The 24,083-nt window shown below is 47.4% G+C and overlaps 1 protein-coding gene across 4 annotated transcripts in view; it reads left to right on the top strand.

Annotated features, from left to right (window-relative positions):
• SORL1 (sortilin related receptor 1) overlaps nt 1-24,083 on the top strand; it is a 162,333-nt gene that overhangs the window by 97,126 nt on the left and 41,124 nt on the right. For 3 of the 4 annotated variants that reach the window (XM_082339795.1, XM_082339793.1, XM_082339796.1), the window contains 7 exons: nt 3,789-3,962; nt 5,345-5,458; nt 9,606-9,728; nt 12,995-13,114; nt 18,788-18,913; nt 22,038-22,145; nt 23,384-23,515. In XM_082339795.1, coding sequence (XP_082195921.1) covers nt 3,789-3,962; nt 5,345-5,458; nt 9,606-9,728; nt 12,995-13,114; nt 18,788-18,913; nt 22,038-22,145; nt 23,384-23,515 — 897 coding nt within the window. The remainder of the gene's footprint in view (nt 1-3,788; nt 3,963-5,344; nt 5,459-9,605; nt 9,729-12,994; nt 13,115-18,787; nt 18,914-22,037; nt 22,146-23,383; nt 23,516-24,083) is intronic. The other variant, XM_082339794.1, reaches the window with a different exon arrangement.

Below are 24,083 nucleotides of genomic sequence, written 5' to 3' on the forward strand. Positions count from 1 at the left end.
TGCACACACGCACGCACACACACGCACGCACACACCCCGGGGTCACACACACACGCACCCTGGGGTCTCTCTCACACACACACACACACACACACACACACGCACGCACACACACACGCAAAGACAAAAAAAAGAAAAAGATAAAAAAAAGAAAAAAGAATGAAGTAAGGAGAGAGAAAGGAATCATGCTTTCCAGCTCCAGGGGCTGAAGTCTCAGGGCCTTTGACGGAGGACACCCAGCCCTACTGATCCGCCCCGCTGGCAAGCCGAGGGAATTCTCAGCATTTCTTCAAGTTACCTCCCCGTCCAGAAAAGCAGGTCTGCATTTTGACATGTGCTTGTCAGCATGTGTTGGCTGAGCACACAGCCTCAGCTCCTGCAACACTGTGTTCCGATGAACCTGTAAACCCCGATTCCCCACCCCGAGTCTTGGCCGGTCACTTCATCCCAGCTGCCATGCGGTCACCAGAGCTGTGACCCCAGAGCTACTCTGGCTAGTTTAAAGGAAGATGACTCTTTGAGACATACAGGGGAAATCATGGCCTGTCTCCTGCTTCCCGGGAACCTCTTGCCCGCAGACACAGGGCCAGTGAAGCCAGTTTGTCATCTCTCAGGCCGGTTTGGGTTAAATCAAAGCATTTGCGGTGGCACTTGGCTGCCAGCACTGCCTGTGTGCTGTGGGTGCCTCTTGGCCTTAAACTTGTTTGCTCTATCCTGCCTGCTTTGTCAGACACTGAGAGTATTGCAAGTTCACGATGGGTATTGGCAATCCCTGGTGCCAGTCAAGCTTTATTAACTTTGTTGTCTGCTCCTAACACACACAGGACTTTGTACTAGCCATGTGTAAAGTGATAACGACATTTACTCTAAGGGATTTTGCTGTTTCATAAGCACCACACTAACTTGCTCGTGGGCTTATATAACCTCAGTTAACCTTTCCCAAGTCCATGTGTATTATTATTCCCATTTTGTAGATGAGAATGTGGAAGTCAGGTTCCGTACCTTTTCTCCATCACACATTTAGTAAGTGGTGAGAATTTGAACCATGGCCTAGTTGACTTCAAAGCTTGAACTTCAGTAAAACCATCAGGCTCTGTTCCGTCTATGATCTGTTGTTGGATTAGCAGTACCGTGGGATACAACAGTGATCGAGAAGTACTAGATTTTGATTGATTCTTGTTTAGGATAAGAATTTTGTTCACTTGCAAAGTGCCTCTTTGGGATATTTGGTTATAAACAGATGCATTTTTTGTCTTTATACCTGGCTGTTTTTTACACAGCGTTACTGGAATTAACTCTTCATAGAGAGTGTTTTTTCCTTAAAACAGCTTACTTTGCAAGGCTATTAATGTATGCAACTGATGCTGTAATGGGTTAAAATATTTTGGAGTTCTTGGAATTCTCCTTCAGAGCCTGCAGTAAGCACATGCTTTTCAATATCTATAATGAAGGCAGATATTTATTATGTGGGGTGGATTTGATTTTGGTAATTGTCAAGTATGTAGATAGTTAAGCAAGATAATAGCAATTTTGGCTCCTAAACTGGTTCTGGGGGAATTTTCCAAAGAGGAACTCTAAAAATGTTCTGACTATGCCTAGTGAAGACACTGTGGGGCTAAGTGTTTGGCCCTCGAAAGGAACATCTTTGGAGATGAAGGCTGTCAGCTGTCCACTCTTCACATTGCCCACCTTGCCCGCAAAAGACTGTGGCATCCTGGGTGAGGGGTCTCTAGCTGTGTTGTGGTGGAACTCTGCTGAATCCTCCTTCCGTGCTCTCCCGGGTTCTCTGTAACTAGCACCCCCATTTTCTGTACTGTGGCTTTGGACCTGCCCACACGCTCCTGCCCTGCCTAACTCTTGGGGTCGGTGACTTGGCCGCCTAGGTTGGGGTTTGTCCCTGGCCCTGCCTCTCAGGCTGCAGATTCATTCAAGTCTGTTGAGACCAATCTCCTGAATTACTGCATCTCCCTTTGGGCACTGTACTCTCGCCTCTTGCTTCTTTGGGTGGGAACATTTGCCCTGCATGTGAAAATGTCAGTTGTGTTATTTTACAGACACGACCCATGTGAAAATACTCCTGTCGTTGAGTATTTTTCAAATATTCTATTATTGTTCCATTTCTTGGAACGTCAAACAGTACAGCATCCTTTGAATACAAAGAACATGTTCCAGAACCCCAGATGGGGTTGTTTTCGTTACTGGCAGCTCAGCATTCCCTCCTGCAGCCCACGGCAGGTGTATTTGAGATAAGGGGACAGTGTCTGCCCACGGAACAGATGAGGGGGAGCTGGTTTCTGGCATTTCTGCTCCAGTCAGCAGGTTATTCACTATGATAATCCAGCCTATAGGTTGATGGAGTCACTTGCAAACCCCTTCTGAATGTTTCGTCATACAGATCTCCCCCTGTGGATGTGTGTATTTTATCTACTTGGTAATGCCTTGTGCTCTTGGATCCTTAGCATGAAAGCAATACTGTTGCTGTACCATGGGGGTTTTTATTTTTATCTGTAATGCCAGTTAAACACCGATGAGGTGCCAACACATCCAAGGCTTCTGAGTGTGTCATCACCCATCTGAGTACTGATTGTCATTAATGAACCCTGTTTCCCAACCAGCAGACCAGCAGAGGCGTGGCAGAGCTCAGATCTTGGCTGGCTGGAAACCAATTACTTGGATTTGATTCTGGTGGGGTTCTCTGTCAATGAGATGGCACAGCTGAAGAATCTTTATCAGTTGAGTTTTATCCAAGCATTTATGTTTATTTTTCCCAGTTTTGGTCATGAGTAGTCACAGGCAAAAGGAAAAAATACATTTCTTAGTTTACGTGGCTTTCACATTGCTTTATAGTTGCATCATATTTTCAGTTGTTAGGAAGTGGTTATGGGTCCTCTCTCTCCTTCCCAGAAAGACGTGGAGGGTAGAAAACACCTTTTCCATCGCTGCGCGTCCACAGAGGTCCTCTCTTGAGGGTGCAGTCGAGGATTGTATGGACTCCAGCTGGCTCTCTCTTTGGAAAGCTGAACCAGAGAAAAGATTGGAAACAGTGGGCTAGATCAACAGGAACTGGTCCTTACGTGGGTTCATTGCATGTGGCTTTATTGCCTAATGGGTCTCTGGTTGGTTCCTCATTGAGCTCAGCAGCGGTGCCCTGGCTCAAAGGAATTGAGAAGGGCAGGCCCAGATTTTTGTCTGAGCCCTGTCGTTTCTCAGGTGTATGTTCTAATTAAGGGCTTTTGGGTCACAAGGTATAGTAAACTCACTCAAGCTAACTCAAGTAAAAAGTGCTGTGGAAAGAATGAAGGGGGATAGGAAGGAACCCAATATAGGAGGTGCAGGTGCACCAGTGGGGACTGGGGCTGGGCCTGGCAAAGCCGTCCTCCCTCCCCCTCCCTCTTCCCTCGTCCTGGTGTCATCCTTTCTTCTCTCCATAAGTCGGCTTCATCCTGCTGATCTTACCTGCACGGCTCTGACTTGTACAGGTTTTGGCTTGCCCTGCAGCACCTGTGACACCCATGGGGCATGACTCTCCTCCTGGATCCAGCTCCCCACCTACCCTGTGGTGTCTCAGCATCCCGATTTCAGATTCCCAGGAGGACCCGTGGGTGCCTGGCTTGGTTCCGGGGCCATCTGATCCAGCCGGGGCCCGGCTCACACTCGCCACTTCTTTCTCTTCCTGAGCTTCGTGTTGCTGGGTCTGTAAAAGGAGGAGGTCGCCCTGGGTCTCAGGCCTGCGTTTGGTGCACCCTGGTGTTTACTAACCTGGCCACCGCCATCTGTCTCCTTTCCAGGAAGCACCACCTGTGCGTCCAGGCCGTGCAGCCTGCTGTGTCTGCCCAAGGCCAACAACACTAGGAGCTGCAGGTGTCCAGAGGGTGTGTCCGGCAGCATCCTCCCGTCCGGGGACCTGATGTGTGAGTGTCCTCACGGCTATCAGCTGAAGAACCACACGTGTGTCAAAGAAGGTGCGTCCCTTTCCTTTTCCCACCATCCCCCTTCCCTTCTGTCCCCGCTCCGGGTGTCCTCGATGCACTCATGTTTGGGGTTATTAAAAATGCCCAAGGTAGAAATTAAACCCCCCTAGATACAGACATCCTGGTTCAGGTTCCAAGGCCCGTGATCCCTCAGTCCTCATCCAGAACAGGCCCATGCTGTTCTTTTAAAAATAAAAAAAAAATTGCTTTTAGGATTAATGTCAGGAGATGCAGGCTTTCCTCTGAGTGCCCCTTTCTTTTTTTTTTTCCACCTCTTCCTCTTCTCATCCACGCCCCACATCTATCTTCTCCAGCTTCCGTAAGTCGGACCACCTGACTTGGGCAAGGGTCTGGTCGGACTCCTTCAGAGTTCACCACGTCTCATCCAGCAGCTTCCCGCCCCCCTGCCCCCCGCCCCCTGCCAGCCTGGAAACGTCTGAACTTTCCAGCCAATAGTGCAGAGGACTTCGAGTCCTTCCTCCCAAGCCCTGGCCAAGTGGCTGCAGCGGCCTCATCTCACTCCCCCTTTCAACACGGATTCTAACATTTTCCCCCTGAAAACCTGCTAAATCTTTCTTTCCTGTCTAGTTTTTCCGTTTACCCAAAGTGGCCTTCTGGGCTCTCTTAAGCAATACAAACGGAAAGAAAATGAACCTTTTCTTCTAAGACACAGGGGACTCTCTTTCAGGCTCTTGACATCATCTTAAAGTTGTTTGGAAAGAAATGGAGTGGACACTGAATTCCAGCAGGGGAAGAAGAGGGCCTCTCTATATCCCTGTCAGAATGCCTTTAGTTATCCAAACAGGAGGCCAGTCATCACGTGTTCTCGACCCAGTCGACCAAACAGTGCCTTTTTTTCAGTGTGAGGAATTGTAACTGCTTGCTTTGAAGAAGTCATGGGGTAGAAAACAAATCCTCAAGAATATGTAAAGCAAATCTCCATAACCCTCCTGGTTAATAAATGGAATATATGTGAATATGTATGACCATAGTATGTATAAACTATATAGATACACTGAATATATGTTTGGATCTTTGTACACAGTCCCTTAAGGAGTTCCTTGTGAAATTAGTATTTTATAACATTGATACTAGACCCACCTGGCACCATCACTCTCCTTTTTCATCGTCGTAACCCCCCTCTGACGCTCCTAGCTGCCTCTTCTCCAATTTTAATTAAAAGAGGAGAGAAGGAGGCCTCCTTGGGTGCTTGCTTCCCGGCGGGCACGTGTGTGCGGCATCTCCCTTCCCCTTTGCCGTCTAAGGCATGTTATTTGAGTGAGACAAATGGACACTCAAAAGAGAAAGCCTTGTGGTCCAGCAGGAAGAATGATATTGGTTTCGTTTCCTCCTCTGTCTCCCCCGATGGCCAGAGAACACCTGTCTCCGCAACCAGTATCGGTGCAGCAATGGGAACTGTATCAACAGCATCTGGTGGTGTGATTTTGACAACGACTGCGGGGACATGAGCGACGAGAGGAACTGCCGTGAGTCTCCGCTTGGCCGAGTTTTCGGGATGATAGGCATTTCCCATTACTCGGAAGGCTGGTCCGCGCCTCCTGGGTGGGGCCTGCAGTCTGGGGCCCCCATGATCAGTGATGCCCATTGAAGCGGCTGGAGAAAACACATTTCCATATTAGATATTTATTATTAATTAAAGCAAACCCACTTAAGTAAGCTAGCTACTCATTGCAAGAGATTTACAAATAAGCGTCGCATGGTTGGAACTGAGCTGATTTGGGAGTCGGGCAGTCTGGGCTCTGACTGTGGCTCTTCCACTGTGAATAGAGCTGGTGACCTGGGGCAGGTGACCAGGTGATAGTCCTTGATTTATAAATTTATTGTTTAGCCTTTTCGGAGATGGGAAACAGGCTTTACCTTGTTACCTCCAATCAGTTGGTGCCGGCTACCTGCCAGGCTCAGGAGAGGTTGTTCTAATTGGTGATGCCAGCTTTGGCCTGGGTTGTGGGAACATTGGTATGTGTGCACGTAGATGTCATCTTTGGACTATGTAATCTCTAAGGTCCAACCACGAAAGTATGTGATTCTGTTTAGCAGGGTTTAAGGACAAACAAATAACTACTTATAATGGATAATCTATTTACCGCGAAGTTGGCCATCTTTCTTCAGTTAATTTTTAGTAGCTTCGACATCGTCTCCTAAGGAGGGGTCAGTCAGTAATGTGTTCACCCGTTCACTCAACACGTGTTTATTGAGGACCATGTGTTCCAGGCTGTGTGATAGGCCTGGGGATAAACTGGTGATCAAAGTGGACACAGAGTTTACAGTCTGAAGGGAGGGTCAGAGAAGTAACCAGCCAGGTACATTCGAGCCACGAGCGCTGTGATGGGGCAGCGCCATGAGCTTTGGGAAGGGTGCCCCCATCAGACTTGGGGAGGTCCTTAGGAAGGGGGGGCAGAGGTGAACCAAGCAGAGGTAGAGGGAGGAAAGTTCCGGGCAAGGGAGCAGCATGGACGAAAGCCCTGAGGCCGGCGTGTGCTGCATGAGCAGGGAAGCAGCGTGGGTTATTGAGAATCTGCATGGGAGCCATGGGGTAAGGGGACGGTGGACTGGTGCGGGGGCCCAGAGTAGCAAGGACCTTTGGACTTTATCAGAAGAACAGTTTGGAACCGTTGAAATGACAGGATAAGATTTTGCCTTTGGAAAGATAAAGGCGTGGGCAGAATGAATGAGGTGGGAGAAAGGCCAGAGCAGGGAAGCCAGAGACCAGTCTGAAGGCTTCTCTTCTTTCAAATATTTTGCCTTTGGAAATCCAGAAGCTCATTTATCATTTTGTGCTATAAGGACAGATTAATGGGTGTGTCCCGTCTCTGTGTACCCACCTTGCCTCTGGCGAAGATATTTTGCCAGCCATCTGTAGAGCACGTGCAGGTTCCTATGCCCCTCCTCCCAGAAAGCAACTTCAGAAACAGTCAACTCGTTAACTCATCTGGGCCCTGCATAGGAGGTTATTACCTGACCTTAATCATTTTTCCTCCGTTTCCTTGGTGGCTGCCTTTCACACGGAGGGAGGGGAGCTTACCAACAGCAGATTTGGGAGAGCACTAGCCTCTCCATGTGTTTTTCTTTTCTGCAAAAGGGACACTGATCAAACCTCCTGTACCTACCAGGGTCTCAGGAAGGTGTGATATTTGTGAGGGAATAGCCAAAGCTCCTTACACACATTAATTGATATTAACATCATCGGAGCAGATTCTGCAAAGGAGTTTGTTACAGAAGAGGGTGGGCGAGGAGACACTTCTTAGAATTAACACGTTGCAAGAAAACTGCCCAGACGTAATGAGGCGTAGCTGAAGCAGAGAGCTGTAAACTAGATGACCTCGTGTCCAGTAGCTCGGGATTCCTCCTTGGGTTCCTGGGCTTTGGTTTCTACTAGATGGACGAGCTGGGGTCTCATATTGGTTCAGTGTTTTGCGAGGAAGACCTCCCTCCATCTCCTTCCCCACACCCCCTGAGCTGTGGCCTCACAGGTTTCCATGCAGAGTTTAAGCTTCTCCTCTCAGTGAAGTATGCAGCTGGCTCTGCGCTCCTCCTGGTTTGGTGCAAATGTCAGCCGGGATTGACCCTCCCGAGCCCCTGAGACTTGCTTTCTGCTCTGCTTTCTTGCAATTCCCCGCGGCTCGGGTCCTGGACTAGTCAGATGTGGCAGAGGTGAGGAGGTGAGGGGTGCAGGGTATAAAACGTGGAGCCTGGGAGCCAGGAGGGTGGTACTTACCTGAGCCTTCCTGAGGGTCTCCCTTATCAAGGAGGAGGGGGCAGGCACCCTGTTTCTGGGCACGGCCGCAGGAGGGGGCAGGCCGTGGCTGGGCAATGCTGTCTGGAAGTTAAACGAGGCATCCCGTCAGCTGCCAGGGAAGAGGAGAGGCGTGGCAACAAGGGCAGACATGGGAGGGATGCTGTCGGCAGATCCCCCTTCCTCTTCAGCAGACTCCTGCCCTGGGTGGCTGTCAGCCGCTGGGGGTTTTGACGTGAATCGCCTGCAGTCTTGTCATTTCTGCATTCATCCCCTGCCTCCCACCATGAATTCAATTACGGAGAAGAAACGGAGCCGCAAATCAAAGCGGCCGGGCACGTCTGACTGCAGGGTTGCCGCCCACCTCTTACTTCCTGGTGCTCCCCACCCTCATCCCAGGATTCTGTTCTATCACACCATTCCTTGTGGATTGGCTGCTCTAGGAGCAGCCTTCTTTCCCAAAGCCTTTTCTGGAAGGTTCTAGGGCTTATGCTTAAACCCAGATAATTTCTGTTTAGAAGGGGGAGAAAACTCGAATTATGTTCACATTCTGAGGCAGAAGGGCAAGAGGAAGGATGGGAGGAGAAGTGACATTTGTTTAGAGCCCATTATATTCACATCCTAAGGATGGGTGCTGGTCCCAAACTTGTTTTCTTATTGACCTTCATAATAATGCCAGGAGGGTAGGTATTATCTCCATTTTACAGTAGCGGGAACGGAAGCCCAGGGGGGTTGGGTGAAGTAAGTTGTGGCTGGTGGAATTAAGACCCCTGTCAGGTCTTTGTGTCTGTCATCACAAGCGCTTGCCCACGTTACCTTATCTTCCTTTTGCTGTGGAGAAAACTGAGGCTCAGGAAGGTTAAAATTAATTGCTAGAGGAAGAGGCAGAGCCAGGATTTGAAACCCTGTCTCGCCTGACTGCAGGGCCCCGGTTCCTGCTGCAGAATTTTACCTCACCCTCCCTCTGTCATCTGTATGGTGAGGACCCAGCTTCGTGTGTAAAACTGGGCCTCCTAATGGTAGTTTCCCAGATGAAGGTATTTCTGCCATTTATTTAGGAAGACACCGTCGCTTCTGAGGGGATCTTAGGAGGTTATCTAGTGGAGCGGTCCCCAACCTTTTTGCACCAAGGACCGGTTTCGTGGAAGACAATTTTTCCACGGACAGGGTCGGGGGGCTGGTTTCGGGGTGATTCAAGCGCGTTGATTATGGCCTCTGTGCAGTCAAACCTGATTTATTATGGTCTCTGTGCAGTCAGACCTCTCTGCTAATGATAATCTGTATTTGCAGCCGCTCCCCAGCGCTAGCATCACTGCCTCAGCTCCACCTCAGATCGTCAGGCATTAGGTTCTCATAAGGAACGCGCAACCTAGATCCCTCTCGTGCCTAGTTCACAGTAGGGTTCGCGCTCCTATGAGAATCTAATGCCACCGCTGATCTGACAGGAGGCGGAGCTCGGGCGGTAATGTGAGCGATGGGGAGCGGCTGTAAATACAGATGAAGCTTCACTTGCTTACCCACTGCTCACCTCCTGCTGTGTGGCCCGGTTCCTAACAGGCCACGGACCGGTACCAGGGACCCCTGATGTAACGCATCATGCTGTCTCCCAGCTCAATGACGGTTTCTCACTCTTCCCAGCCCTGTTCGGATCTGGAAGCCGTCCATGGAAAGATAGGCCCTTATCTCCCTTGGTTGTAAATTTCAGGTTCTCACGCAGTTTATTTTTCCTGTAAGTCTAGGTTTCAATTCTGTTGTTGAAATTCATATTACAATTAAAATCTGCTTCCTTCTCTTTTTCAGTTGGCTTTCCAGTGGGATGTTTGTATTTGGGGGGAGTTGACTGGACCTAATGAGCATGTTGTCTCTCTTTCCCATCCTAGCTACTACCATCTGTGATCTGGACACCCAGTTCCGCTGCCAGGAGTCTGGGACCTGTATCCCACTCTCTTACAAATGTGACCTTGAGGATGACTGTGGCGACAATAGCGATGAAAGTCACTGTGGTAAGGGGACGTGATGTCCAGGACTCCTCTTCCAGAGGGGGCAGCACCCCGGCTCATGGGACGGGTTGGAAATGGAGGATTTCTGAAAGCCATTGTGGGATTTATGACATCAGCTGCATGGCCACCTCCTCCATTCACATGGTAGGACTGATTCATTCATAAAGTGATGGACCCTGCTTCCTTGCAGAGATGCTGTTCGCATGAGTGTGAGAATTAGGAAGATTTCTAAATGAATTCAGGCAGTTATTAACAGCTATACAGCCTTAGGCCACGCACGCCTCTGGGCAGCTGTGACGTTAGTGTCCTGAAGACTCAGAGCTATACCTTTGTGAACTGTTTTTTTCTTTTTTTTTTTTAACTGATCTAATTCAGTGAACCCTGTTAGAAGTCAGTGGATGGTACAAACGTTGTTTGAGCATCTGTCTTCTGAATGGAAATTTTTATTTAGGGAAATAGTGTGTTGCAATTGAAGGAGTGGTGGGAATTCTCTAGTTCAGTCCTTTTGATTTCCAGATGAAACACCTGAGGTCCATAGAGGTCAGGGGGCTTATTCAAGGTGACACAGTTAGTTTGTGTCAGAAAAGGGAACTGGGACCGTGTTTCCCACGCCCTTCTTCTTGCGTAATCCTCCCCTGTCAGTTTCACGAGCCCTGTCTTCGTTGATGGGCTCTGGGTACCAAACCCGTAGCTGCTGACTGTCACGGGAGGGAACAATACACAGAGTGCCCCAGCCTGGAGGGGAGTGCGTGTGGGGGCCTGATGCTGACCCCACCGCTGCGAGGGGTCGGTGAGGCCCCGTGGGCTCCCTGCCTGTACACGGCGGCAGGTCCAGTCCAGCTGTGCGTGTGCTTCCGGACGGGGCCTGCATCATCACAAGCGGGGGGTTTGACTCACTGGGACTCAAATAAGGAGCGTGGGGGAAATGCTCCTAGCCTGGATCTCAGCACTTTTCTGGGGGGGGAGTGGTTACGTAATTTTCCTTCATCTTTGTAAAAATACGAAGTTCCAGGAAACGGTCCTTGGGATTTGCACTGTTTTCCCTTCATTCCTCCCACGTCCCCCTCTGCACTCAGAGGGTTAACGTGTGCAGCCAGTTTTGCTCTCGTCGGGAGGAATCGCCACGTGGTTATCTGTTTCTAATGTGTCCTCTCACCCACTCACTGGACACATGTTGGACCATTAAATGGTGTCCGTCCCTCAGATTCTCTGTTCATGGTCCATTCACGCTGGTGCGCCTGAGTCCACCTCAAGGTCTCAGGTGGTCCCTACCTCAGATCCAGGTCCTCTTCGTGAGTCTCCAGACTGTTTCCTCATGAATATCTGCTTCCCAGTTCACCATCAACCTCTCTCACTGAGGCAGCCATCCCCGGGCCCCCGGGCTTGGCTACTCCTGTTTTCCTAGAATCTTTCCAATTCCATGTGAAAATTCTGTTTTGTTAGTATCCCCAGGGCCTACAAAAGATGGTGTCAGTGTAGTTGCCTCTCCTGTCCTGGTCAGACTGCCCTGGTTCATTTGTCTCCGGCCCCCACCCTTCTTGAGACAGCCCCACTGGCCAGCATCCCAGGAGCTCTGCCCACAGGAAGTCACCAGCTTTTCTGTTTCGGGAGCTCAGCACTGATCTCTCTTTCCCTGAGCTGAGCATCTCACATTGATCAGCACACTCGACATTCTCATTACTCCTGTTCTGAAACCGCGGGCTCTGTCTCTGGAAGTCTTCTGTCTCTGGAAGTCTTCTGTCTCTGGAAGTGTTCTGTCTCTGGAAGTCTTCTGTCTCTGGAAGTCTTCTGTCTCTGGAAGTCTTCTGTCGTCTCTGGAAGTCTTCTGTCATCTCTGGAAGTGTTCTGTCTCTGGAAGTGTTCTGTCTCTGGAAGTCTTCTGTCTCTGGAAGTCGTCTTCTGTCTCTGGAAGTCTTCTGTCTCTGGAAGTCGTCTTCTGTCTCTGGAAGTCTTCTGTCTCTGGAAGTCTTCTGGCTCTGGAAGTCTTCTGTCTCTGGAAGTCTTCTGTCTCTGGAAGTCTTCTGTCTCTGGATGTCTTCTGTCTCTGGAAGTCTTCTGTCTCTGGAAGTCTTCTGTCTCTGGAAGTCTTCTGGCTCTGGAAGTCTTCTGTCTGTCTCTGGAAGTCTTCTGTCTCTGGAAGTCTTCTGTCTCTGGAAGTCTTCTGTCTGTCTCTGGAAGTCTTCTGTCTCTGGAAGTCTTCTGGCTCTGGAAGTCTTCTGTCTGTCTCTGGAAGTCTTCTGTCTCTGGAAGTCTTCTGTCTCTGGAAGTCTTCTGTCTGTCTCTGGAAGTCTTCTGTCTCTGGAAGTCGTCTTCTGTCTCTGGAAGTCTTCTGTCTCTGGAAGTCTTCTGGCTCTGGAAGTCTTCTGGCTCTGGAAGTCTTCTGTCTCTGGAAGTCTTCTGTCTGTCTCTGGAAGTCTTCTGTCTCTGGAAGTCTTCTGTCTCTGGAAGTCTTCTGTCTCTGGAAGTCTTCTGGCTCTGGAAGTCTTCTGTCTCTGGAAGTCGTCTTCTGTCTCTGGAAGTCTTCTGTCTCTGGAAGTCTTCTGGCTCTGGAAGTCTTCTGGCTCTGGAAGTCTTCTGTCTCTGGAAGTCTTCTGTCTCTGGAAGTCTTCTGGCTCTGGAAGTCTTCTGTCTCTGGAAGTCTTCTGGCTCTGGAAGTCTTCTGGCTCTGGAAGTCTTCTGTCTGTTTCTTGAAAATTTGGCTTTCTGGGCAGCCAGAGCATTGCTTCCCAACCTTCTTCCCAACATAGGAAGCATAGAAAATGATATTTGTAAAGTGCACCAAGATAAATGGCCAAGGCTGCTGTTGCCTAGAGGCAACTGGTGGCCAGCGTGTGAGGTGTCAGGATCTCAGCACACCTGTGCCCCATCTGTAGCGCACTCCAGTCGTCCCTGGGTATCCACAGGGGATCAGTTCCAGGACCCACCGTGGGTTCCAGAATCCACAGATGCTCAAGTCCCATTGTCGGCCCTCCATATCCACGGATTCCGCATCCACGGATTCAACCAACCATGGATCGTAAACATAGTACATAATGCACAGTTGGCTGAATCTGTGGATGCAAAACCTGAATATCCAGAGGGCCAACTGTACTTGGGCACCATCCTCGAGGACTTCCCATCCCTGGTTAAAGTCTTCACGCGTGCATCCTGGATCATCAGCGGTAATAGGGATATTGGGTGCATCTCTAACCCTTAGGAGCTTTGACCTCAGAGACAGAATTCCAGGCAAGCTTTTGTACTCAGATCCTTGTCTGTGGTCTCACCTGCAGAAATGCACCAGTGCCGGATTGACGAATACAGCTGCAGCTCTGGCATGTGCATCCGCTCCTCCTGGGTGTGTGACGGGGACAACGATTGCAGAGACTGGTCTGACGAAGCCAACTGTACTGGTCAGTGTTCCCTGGACTCCCTGAGCGGCACTTACCTGCTCGTGTGCTGGGTAGCACTGCAGCCCTGCGTGATCGCAGAATCTAGGCTCTAAGAAATGGACCTTAGAGACCAACGAGATCAGTGCTTCTCAGAGAGCTGGTCTGCGATAAGCTTGTGCCGAAAATTTAACCAACTCTCTGCCTCCTTCATTGAGAAGGTCTTGCCATGAAAACATGTTCAGCCGGACAGTCTCCTGAGTGATAGAGTTGATTTACATTTTGGCTCAAGCTTATTTCCTTAGGACCAGTAATAGAGTTTACAGACTGACCCCTGGTCTGGGGACCATACACTGAGTAGCATTGAACTATCTCATGTTTTGGAATGCAGCATCAAGGGGTTCCCTAAACAGTGAAAGCTTAAATTGTGCTTGCACCTGTTTTGGGTAAGATTTTATTGAAAATAAATTTGGGAACAACATTATAGTATGAGAGGAAGGCTGGGTGGTGTAAGGTAGAAGTAATGTTGTAATTCTCCTGTTGGGTGTTAAGTTCACTCTCATTCACTCCACTGTTTTTTGTGAATGAACGAATGAACGAGGGCCGTATACATCATGGTGGACTCGGGGAGAGCAAGGAGTTGGGGAAGTTGTGGAGGCAGGAAAACAAAGCCCACTTCTGATGAGTAAGTTTTCTCTGCAGCCTCCTCTAGAAATTGTCATTCAGTTCTACCCTAAATCGCTCCAGTGATGGAGGTAAAGATGTTTCCTTTAACCCTTTTGTGGCGAGGGCAGATCTGGTCATTCAGGCTTCATTTTGCCATCCACTGTTACTGGATCTTCACTCTCGCGAATTAAATCCCTTAAGTCCCGTGTCTTAATCTCCCTTTCCCCCACAGTACCCCAGCAGTTCTTACACACCGCCCAGCATCCGGGAGCTCAAAGCATGCCTCCTAATTTGTAAAAGCAAATAAAAAGTAGATCTGTTATCATGTCCCACACTTACATATCAGTGTGTTACGTATGCTTTGCTTTAGATTTGCTTTGTGAAGGGCAGAAATGATCTTTTACTCCTCTATATTCTCCCAGTGCCCAGTTCAGAGAACCTCTGTTGATTGGGTAATTGTACACAACTGTAACTCTCTATTCATTTTACTTTAGAGGTGACCTTACGTGGCTTTAAGGAGTAAACGGGGCTCCTCAAAGGCCAGGTACATCACACCGGCTGATCTGTGATGTTACCAGACTCCACTCCCTCGTAAACTCCCCTCCCCACCCCCGCCCCGTATCTTTTCTGGCGCAGTCTCGGTGTCTGCGCCTCTGCTTCTGGAAGGACTGCAGGCGATTTCTTCTCTCCGGGTGCAAGCCTGGCCTGCAGAAGGAGGAATAACCAAGGTCCGCAAAGGAACTGCCATCAGCCCAGGAAGCATATGAGTGCTGTTCGGAAGCTTTGAGTTGGCCAGATAGTTGGTTAATAAATTAGAGGGGTGCACCTGGGCATTTCCGTTTGTAAATTGCGGTATTGAACGAGACTGAACATCCTGTTAGCACGAGCACGTTAGTCAAACTTGTGTTTTAGGTGCATGTGTCGATCCTCCACAGAGAATGAACAGCTTCATTTCTGTGGGTGGGCTTGTCGCAGACTCCTCGTCTCATCTCTGGTTTTCTCTGGCAGGGCTACCTGGGGAAGTGTAGAGTGCTTGCACCACAACTGCAGCCTTGTTCCAATGGCTGTGCTTCCAAACCTTTTAAAGATGATTCTCCTTGTTCGTCATCTCAGAATAGTCAGGGGTCAGATGTCAGCTCATTTTGATGTGTGGCGGGTTGCTTCATTTCCTGGCCTAGTAAATTAAGTCACCTGCAGAGCCAAAGAAAATGGGTCGACTGACTTCCTGTGGGCCTCAGCTCTCATGCATGGTCTGTGCCGGGCATTTTCTTGGCTCTTCCCCTCCCCCTGTTTTGCTTTCCATGGAATTGAGTTTCCTTTATCCCTCACCCCCGCCCCCCGCATTGATTTTGAATGTAAACGTTTCATTTCTGTTCTTTTAGCTGTTGCCCTAGACATCTTATGCATATTCCTAATATCTTTCCCCTCCCCTAGACCTGCTTTGATTCCAGTCTCTGACCACAGTTTCAATACTGACATACTTAGTATATATTTAGTATTTTAAAACACAAAATACTTTGTATTTTAGTTTTACACTTTAAAAATCCTAAAATTAGTCATCATTATTTTTTAGTAACCAAACTTATCTATAGGTACCTACCTGTCTACCACTTCTGCTTCTTGTACCTAATGCTTCCTTTCTGTGCACGTCCTTCAGTGTTTCTTATGGCAGTGTTTCTTAATCTGTGAGTAGTAAACTTCAAGTTTTTGTTTATAGGAACATGTCTTTATTTTGATCTCAAAGCTGAATTCTGATGGATCTGGGTTTCTAGATTTGTAGTAATTTTCCCTAAGTATTTTGATGGAATTATTCCCTTTCTTTCTGGCCTCTTTTGTATTGATTTAAATTCTCCTCTCAGATTATCTGTTCAAACAACAGTCTGACATTCTTTTCTCTCCAGTTGTCTCTAGGTTTTTTGCATTTTGTATCTTTGTTATTCAGTTTCACCTACCTAGGTGTGGGAGTATTTTTATTTATCCTATTTGTTTTCCTTCTAAAATCTGAGGATTTAATCTTTTTCATCAATTCTGGGAAATTACAGCCACTATCTTTTCAGCTATATCTATTTGCTACTTTGTCTACTCTTGTCTTCAGCAGCAACTATCAGCCATTTGCTGGACTGTCTCATTCTGGTGTTCATGCCTCTGGTTTTCATATTTGCTGTCTCCTCATGACTCTGTGCTAGACTCTGAGTTACTTCCTCAGATTTCTCTTCCAGTTCAACAATTCTCTTTTCAGCTGGATCTAATCTGCTGTTTCACACACCCACTGAGCTGTTTTTATTTCCATGGCTATGTTTTTTATAACTAGAATTTCAATTTGGTTCTTTTTTTATATATATAATTTTTGGTGTACTATATGTGTGCTTTAAATTTATTTATTTATTTATTTATTTTTGGCTGCATTGGGTCTTCGTTGCTGCACGTGGGCTTTCTCTAGTTGCAGTGAGTGGGGGCTACTCTTCGTTGTAGTGCGCAGGCTTCTCATTGCAGTGGCTTCTCTTTGTTGTGGAGCATGGGCTCTAGGCACACGGGCTTCAGTAGTTATGGCACACGGGCTCAGTAGTTGTGGCTTGCGGGCTCTAGAGTGCAGGCTCAGTAGTTGTGGCATATGGGCTTAGTTGCTCCGGGGCATGTGAGATCTTCCCGGACCAGGGATCGAACCCATGTCCCCTGCATTGGCAGGTGGATTCTTAACCACTGCGCCACCAGGGAAGTCCCTCTATTTGATTCTTTTTCAAATTCTGCCTTTTATTTTTCAGTGTGCTTTTCTTTATGCTTTATGTTATTTTTTTACATTATTAATCATTCAAGTTGTGTTGATATTAGCATTTCTTTTTCCTCATTCATTCCTAATAGTCCAGTGCTTTATAATAAGGCAGTGCTTTTGTTGTCACAGTAACTAATTCATCTCTTCTGCCCCACTTTTATTTGGCTAATGCTTTTGATCAGGTGTCACAGAGGGTCTTGCTGAGTCAGGAGAGATCTGCCCAAGTCAGAGAATAGGTAGGAGGATAATGGCCTCTATTAGAAACCCTGGTATTCTAATTTCATGATCATTTGCCCCATTAGCCTTTCTATTCTTAGAGTCACAATGAATCCTGCTATGCAAAGGATTCTTCATCTTCCCCAAATTCTTTAGTCTGTATTAAAGTCCATCTCTTTCATCCTTGTAATTAAAAAATATTATCGATTGAGCGTGTATCATTCATCAGACACTCAATGTCAGAGAGCTAGTAAGTAACTCAGAAGACAGAAAAATTCAGAAAAAGGGAATATGTTAAGCATTCCAGCCCTACCTGGCCACTTGAATGAAATGGTGCAAATTAATTAGTCTTTCTTGGCTCAGCTTCTGTGATGGAATCTGGAGATCTCAAACATGCCTCCCAGAATTGTCATTTGGAAACTCCATTAACGCTCTGAAATTGTTTTCAACTGGAATTGAAATGCATAGGCTGAATAATAACAAGTACATCAGTATGGCAATGAGTTTAGGTGACAGTATCTTTTATGAAAGTGAGCAAGGCTTTGGTGAGGAACTTTTTAAAGGGCTGTCAGATTTGTAAAACCAATAAATCAGAAGTATTCCAGGCAATGGCTGTTACTGGGGCAAAGCTCATGTAACATGCATGATACACTTAACTCCTCTTATCAGAGATAAGTATATTTTAAAGAGATGTTTAATGGATTCTGATCGCCAAAGGCTGTAAAATATTGAAACTTCCTGTAGACTTATTTGCATGCTACCGGATATAGCCTTGGTCTTTGAGGAGATAAGACAACAGATGATGGACAACCATTTGTTGTAAAGTGGTTTGAAAAATCAGGTGCTTTGTATTTCAGCCTATTGCAAAAAAATAGCCTCAAAGGCAGTAGAAATTCTAGAGGGCATTGGAAGCCCGTTTTCCCAACCCTTGAGTCACTATTACCAACCATCTCGATTGAATAAATAACTATAGTGTGCACTCAACAACCCACTTTTGTTTGTTTTGCCTCCTTCTGTTACTAGAACGTCCTGTCCGCACAGTTAAACCAAGAGAGCCCGTCTGTCTTGGTTATATTATTTTATGCCAGTCGTAAACAAGGCCAGCCCTGGCTTTCAGCAACAAACAGACACAAACTGCTCTCTGTGTCAGAGGAGGAAAGGGAAATCTGATGCAGAAGGCATTTAATTGTGTTGGTTGGGGTTGAGGCAGATACTATGCATTTGAAATAGTCTTTGACCGAGGTTTTGGGACGTTTTCTAAACGACTTCCAGGTGGCCTCAGCCCATGTATGCAGATGAACCTGTTAATTTATAACAGTGGCTCTGTTTCACTTGCCTTTTTTTTTTTTTTCTTTTAATGACTGTAGAGAACACCACGTATTATTGGCTGGTAGATGTCTCTCTCAACTGTCCAGAAAGTTAGATAATTCTAGGTTTTGGGTACATCTTTTATTCTCTTCAGACCTGAGGTTTTCCACATTTGGAATTGGGTGGTTTATTTAGAATTATAAAATCATGGCGTTTCGGAACTTACAGGGGTCCTTAGGTATGAATCTAGATGATGAAATTGAGGCCTCCACACAGTGGGGACCAGCTTTAGGACCCAGTCCCCTGAGCACACACTGCCTGTCCTTATCCTGCAGAATCTGGATGAGTGAGAAGATAAAGTAGCCAGGTAGAGTGGAGAAAGCACAGGCTTTGGATTTGGACAGCCCTGGTGCTATGACTTCATTATCTTTGTGAATGTGGGCGAGCTTCTTAGTGTCCTAACCCTGTTTCTCATCTGTAAAAGGGGGAATCCTTCTTACCTCATAAGTTGTTGTGAAAGTGACTGATTTTTTAACATGTATATCTGTGCTTGTAACACTGATAAACTCAGAGCCTCAAGCTGTTGCCCATTCAGGAGGCTGCATTCCACCTTAAGGGCAGCCCCAGGTCATACCTGTGATCTAGTACAAGCCTCCTCTCCACTTGGCCCCTGATGGTGATGGGAGCACAGAGGTGAGGGACGTCTTGACCATTTCTCTCTTCTCTTTCGCTGGCAGCCATCTATCACACCTGTGAGGCCTCCAACTTCCAGTGTCACAACGGGCACTGCATCCCCCAGCGGTGGGCGTGTGACGGTGACATGGATTGCCAAGACGGTTCTGATGAAGATCCAGTCAACTGTGGTAAATGCAAATGCTTTGGCCCCCACCCAGAGCATTTCCCATGTCTGCTGTTCAGGAAAATAGACAACAGACAGGCCAGGAAATGGAATAGTGTCCCGCTGTGCCCGGGTACCCACTCTGACCACTAGTGAGCCCGCAATTTCTGTGTGGCACTGCCGTGCAATGTGTAGGCCTGGGTTATGTAGTCTTAATTCTTGGGCAAGCAGGTTGCCTCACTGCTTGTCCATAACAACTTTGAAGAAAAGAAATAGAAACCCACTAACCCACCCGGAGCGCTAAATGCAGTCACATTACCAGTGTTCTGCCAGAAATTAGCCAACAGTTCCTATATAAATGGCATATTTTATGGCTAAGAGGTCTCTGTTATGGCCTCTTGGGAAAATGGCTTACCACTCGTTAAGGCAGAGCTTTTTCAATATGATCTATTTAAAAAAGGATTCTGAGATAATCATTCAAAATTTACCACAAAATAGCTGCCATACAAACACAATACTTAAAATGCTTTTTCACACCAAATTTTTAAAAAATTTTGTTTTATATTGGAGTATAGCTGATTTACAATGTTGTGTTAGTTTCAGGTGTACAGCAAAGTGATTCAGTTACACGTACACATGTATCTATTCTTTTTCAGATTCTTTTCCCATATAGATTATTACAGGGTATTGAGTAGAGTTCCCTGTGCTATACAGTAGGTCCTTGTTGATTATTTTATATATAGTAGTGTGTACATGTTAATCCCAACCTCCTAATTTATCCCTCCCCCCAACCTTTCCCCTTTCACACCAAATAGTTTTAAAGCTCTCTCTCCTTATCCTCTTGCCGTGTGTGTGTGGGAAAGACTCCCTGTTTTGTCCTTATAGTCTCAATACTCTGCTCACACAATACTTCTGACACTTCTTGGCCACCAAATGTGTGTTTTCCATACCAAGCAATTCCCCGACACCAGCGTGTCCTACAATTTAACTCAATCCTGACACTGTCTTCCTCAAGACAGTGTCACATCCCACAGGGGAAGGGCTCAGTCCCACGAGACATTCCCCCACTTCAGATGCCAGTCACAAGTCCTATGTTGTCACATGTTCTTCTGATCAACCAGCTATACATCTGGGTTCCTACAACCTCTTCTTTGGGTTTGATAATTTGCTAGAATGGCTCAGAGCACTCAGTGAAACAACATTTTTCAGTTTATTATAAAAGGTTATGATAAAGGAGAGAGGTGAACAGCCAGATGGAAGAGAGCCCAGAGCCCAGGGCAAGGTATGGGGAAGGCCATGGGCCTTCCACGCCCTCTCCAAGCCCCACCACCCTCCAAGCACCTCCATGTGTTCAACAGCCTGGAAGCGGTCTGGACCACCTACTTTTGGGATTTGGGGGTGGGGCTTCATCACTTAGGCATGATCCATCATGAACTCAGTCTCCAGATCTCTCCTCTTCCTGGAGTGGGGATGGGCTGGAAAGCTCCAAGCCTCTAATCATGGCGTGGCTTTTCTGATGACCAGCCCCCCCCAGTCACCTCATTAGAACAAAAGACACTTCTGTCACCCAGGAAATCATAAGGGTTTTAGGAGCTTGATGCCAGTAACCAGGGGCAGAGACCAATATACATCTTTTCTGTTATTTCATACCATACATCCCTAATTTTCATGGGGTTGTAATCATTGTCTGCATGCTGTTCTATATATTCTGCTCCTTTCATGGCACAATATTAAACAAAGATGTTTCCATACATCTGTATTTTTCTGTGGTTAGCATTTTCATGGCAGATGCCTTTTCTCTTTGTATTGCTATAACGTAGTTTTACTTAGTCCCTCCCTGGTTGAGTAATTTCAGTTTCATACTGTCATGCATAGTAAAACTGTTTGTGTCCTTGGAAATGAAGGCTTCGTTTTCCTTTGAGGTACTTCCTGGGGTATGTCCCTCAATATGGAAGTGCTAGGTCAAAGGTTCTGATCGATTTCCATGGTTCTCATTAAGCGTTTCCAGATTTTATTTCCAAGTGATTATACTGAAAGGTTCTCCATCAGTAATATATGGTATGTTTCCCCAAGCCCCCCTTGATTTTATCTTTTGAGTTGTTTTCACTAATTTAGTGAGTGGGCATTTGTCTTGTACAATTTAAAATTTATACTTTTGAAAAACCTTTTTATGCTGAGTGACATTAACTATTTCCCCAACTCATGGTACTCCTTTACTGTTTCTGTTTGATGTCCTTTGAACAGTCTCCTAAGAATGATGACTTTTTACAGGATTAAAACACATTTTCTTGCCTTATCCCTGATCCTCCTGGGACCATTCCACCAAGAGTTGGGTTTGTAACTGACCTGCTGGAAGTGATTTTTAAGCCACACGTCTGGCGGTAGCTCTCTGTTCAGGAGAAGGGGTGACCTAGTGCTAAGAATTCTACGCTAAGTGCGAAACCTAAGATTCTTAACATTTCTGGGACAAACTTTCTCAAATAGGGCTTTGGTTTACAATTCCCAAAGAATTAAGATGGTGAGTAATTTAAGAGTGTCCTCCTTTTTTCCATCCACTTGAAGCTTTTCTTTTACTTTTCATAAAAAAAAAAAAAAAATTTTTTTTTTGAGTAGGAAAGAAAAATCTGCTCAGTTCCCTCCCTTTGTTGTGTATCCTTTCAGAATCATCTGCTCAGTTCCCTCCCTTTGTTATGTATCCTTTCAGAATATTTTTGTGCATATATGCAGATTTAAATATACTACGTGTTCTTGTCCTGTTTTACACATGTGGTCTGCCACGTACCTTGGTTTTCCACATAACTGTATATCTAGGACTTGTTTTTACGTAGTGCTTCTTCATTCTCTTTGTAACAGGCTTTGTACAGTAATTTACACAGTCCCCTATTGATGGATACATAGGTGGTTTTCAATCTATTACAAACAGTGCTGCAATGAATAACCTTGTGCCTCTGTTATTTTTCACTCGTGTAGGTAGATTACTTTTCTTAAGTGCCATTGCTGGGTCACCGTATGTATACGTCTGTAATAGTGATAGCCCTCCGTAGGGTGGCACAAATTTATACCCGCCCCCTCCCCAGCCCCCCTGGCCAAACAACGATGTGAGTGCCTGCCTGTTTCCTTATTCTGCTGCTTCTTGAATCACATTCCAGAGAAGAAGTGCAACGGATTCCGCTGCCCGAATGGCACCTGCATCCCGTCCAGCAAACACTGCGATGGTCTGCACGACTGCTCGGATGGCTCAGACGAACAGCACTGTGGTGAGTCCTCACCCTGCCTGGGGGGCGCCTTGTGGCTGTGAGTGAAGGGCACACGTTGGACTAAGTGCTTTCATTTCCTCAGTACCTGCCTGCAGTTAGCTTGTAAATGCGGTGACCCCAGGTTCTCGACCAGGGCTCTGAGAGGGATGGAGTTGGGGAGGTGCGGTTTGGGGGAAGGAGAGCAGGGAGGGGGCCGTGGTGGGTGACTGTGGAATTAGGTCATGGTCCATGATCATCTTTGTTCAGCTGCAGTATGTCCTGTGAATGGACCAATGGTTTGGAATTGGACACTTACTTCTCCTACTTCATTGGTTTTCCTAGTTGCTGACTATCACTCGGGTAACAGTTTTAGGCCCAGTGACCCTTTTTATGCCCAGTTTTTTTGGACCTGGAAAGGTTGTCTGGAGTCAGTGGTGCCCATCCTGGGAAAGAGCAGGCTGGAGACCCAGGGACAAGCCAGCGTGGCAGTTCAGGTCTGAAGGCCGCCTTCTCGCCGTGTCTTCACGTGGCCTCCTCTGTGCCTGCATCTCGGGTGCCTCTTATATGGACACCACTCCTATTGATCCTTTTGATCAATTTATCAATTGATTTATCTCCCTTAACCTGGATTACCTCTGTAAAGTCCTGTCTCCAAATACAGTCACACTGGGGATTAGGGCTTCAACATAATATAAATTGGGGGCAGGGGAATTCCCTTGCGGTCCAGTGGTTAGGACTCCGTGCTTTCACTGCCGAGGGCTCAGGTTCGATCCCTGGTCGGGGAACTAGGATCCTGCAAGCTGCGCGGCATGGCCAAAAAAACAAAAAATCAATCAATAAATTGGGGGGGCACAATTCAGTCTGTAACATCGGTCCTTCATAGTAACAGTTTGCCAAGCCCCATATTGGAGAGTCAGTATTTTATTGATAGTGGTTAAGATCATGGGCTTTGACGTCAGGCAGCTCTGGGATTCAGGTTTGGCTCCACCCTCATCCGCTGTGCGCTCTTGGCAAAATACTTAGCACTGCCATCCCCTGTGCTTCATTTGGAAAACAGGAGAGTAAAACCTCTCATCGTATTGTCCTGGGAGTTTAACGATGTACTAAAGCTCAGGGTTTGCGCAAAGCAAGCTCTCGGTGACTGTGCCTGTCACTCCCGTCTCCCGAATGCGCGTCTGGCCAGGGTGCATCCTCCCAGGGCCCACGAGGCCTCCAGCCCCGGGGGCTCACGGCCTCCTTCCCTTGCTGGACCCTTCCAGAGCCCCTCTGTACTCGCCTCATGGACTTCGTGTGTAAGAACCGCCAGCAGTGCCTCTTCCAGTCCATGGTGTGTGACGGCATCATGCAGTGCCGCGACGGCTCGGACGAGGATGCGGCGTTTGCGGGATGCTGTGAGTGGGGCGGGGCGAGGGGGGCCGCTCGCGGGCGCTGGAGAGACTAAGGGGTGGTGGGCTGCCTGGGGACGTGCCTCCGTCTAGTTTACAAGGTCTCGATTGAGGGTCCAGTCTTGCCTTTTCTGAGAAAGCTCACCTTTGTTGCTTCGGAAACTTGCTTGTTAGTTGTACAGATAAACGGGAGGACAGAGGATGACCGAGACCTTGGCCCACACGTCAACTTCACCCACAGGCTTTCTCGTGCCCCCATCACTGAGTGGCCCCCTTGCCTCGCTGCAGTGTCTTCACCGCACTCACTTCCACTTCGCACGCTGTACACTTATTTTGTGGACTGCCTCCCCCAGCTGGAATGTGTGTGCATGAGAGCAGGTCTTGGTCTCATTCACTGCTGCAGCCCCGTCCCCAGCACTGCCCTGCGCGTGTTACATTGGCTTGGCCAAAAAGTTCGTTCGGGGTCTTCGGTAGTGCCACGGACAAACCCGAACGAACTTTTTGGCCAACTCAATAGTAGGTACTTGGTGTCAGTCTGCTTGGGATGCCAAAACAGAGGACCACAGACTGGGGG

This window comes from Balaenoptera borealis, assembly GCF_965194805.1.
Source record: "Balaenoptera borealis genome assembly, chromosome: 11".
In the NCBI taxonomy this organism is placed as follows: Eukaryota; Metazoa; Chordata; class Mammalia; order Artiodactyla; family Balaenopteridae; genus Balaenoptera; species Balaenoptera borealis.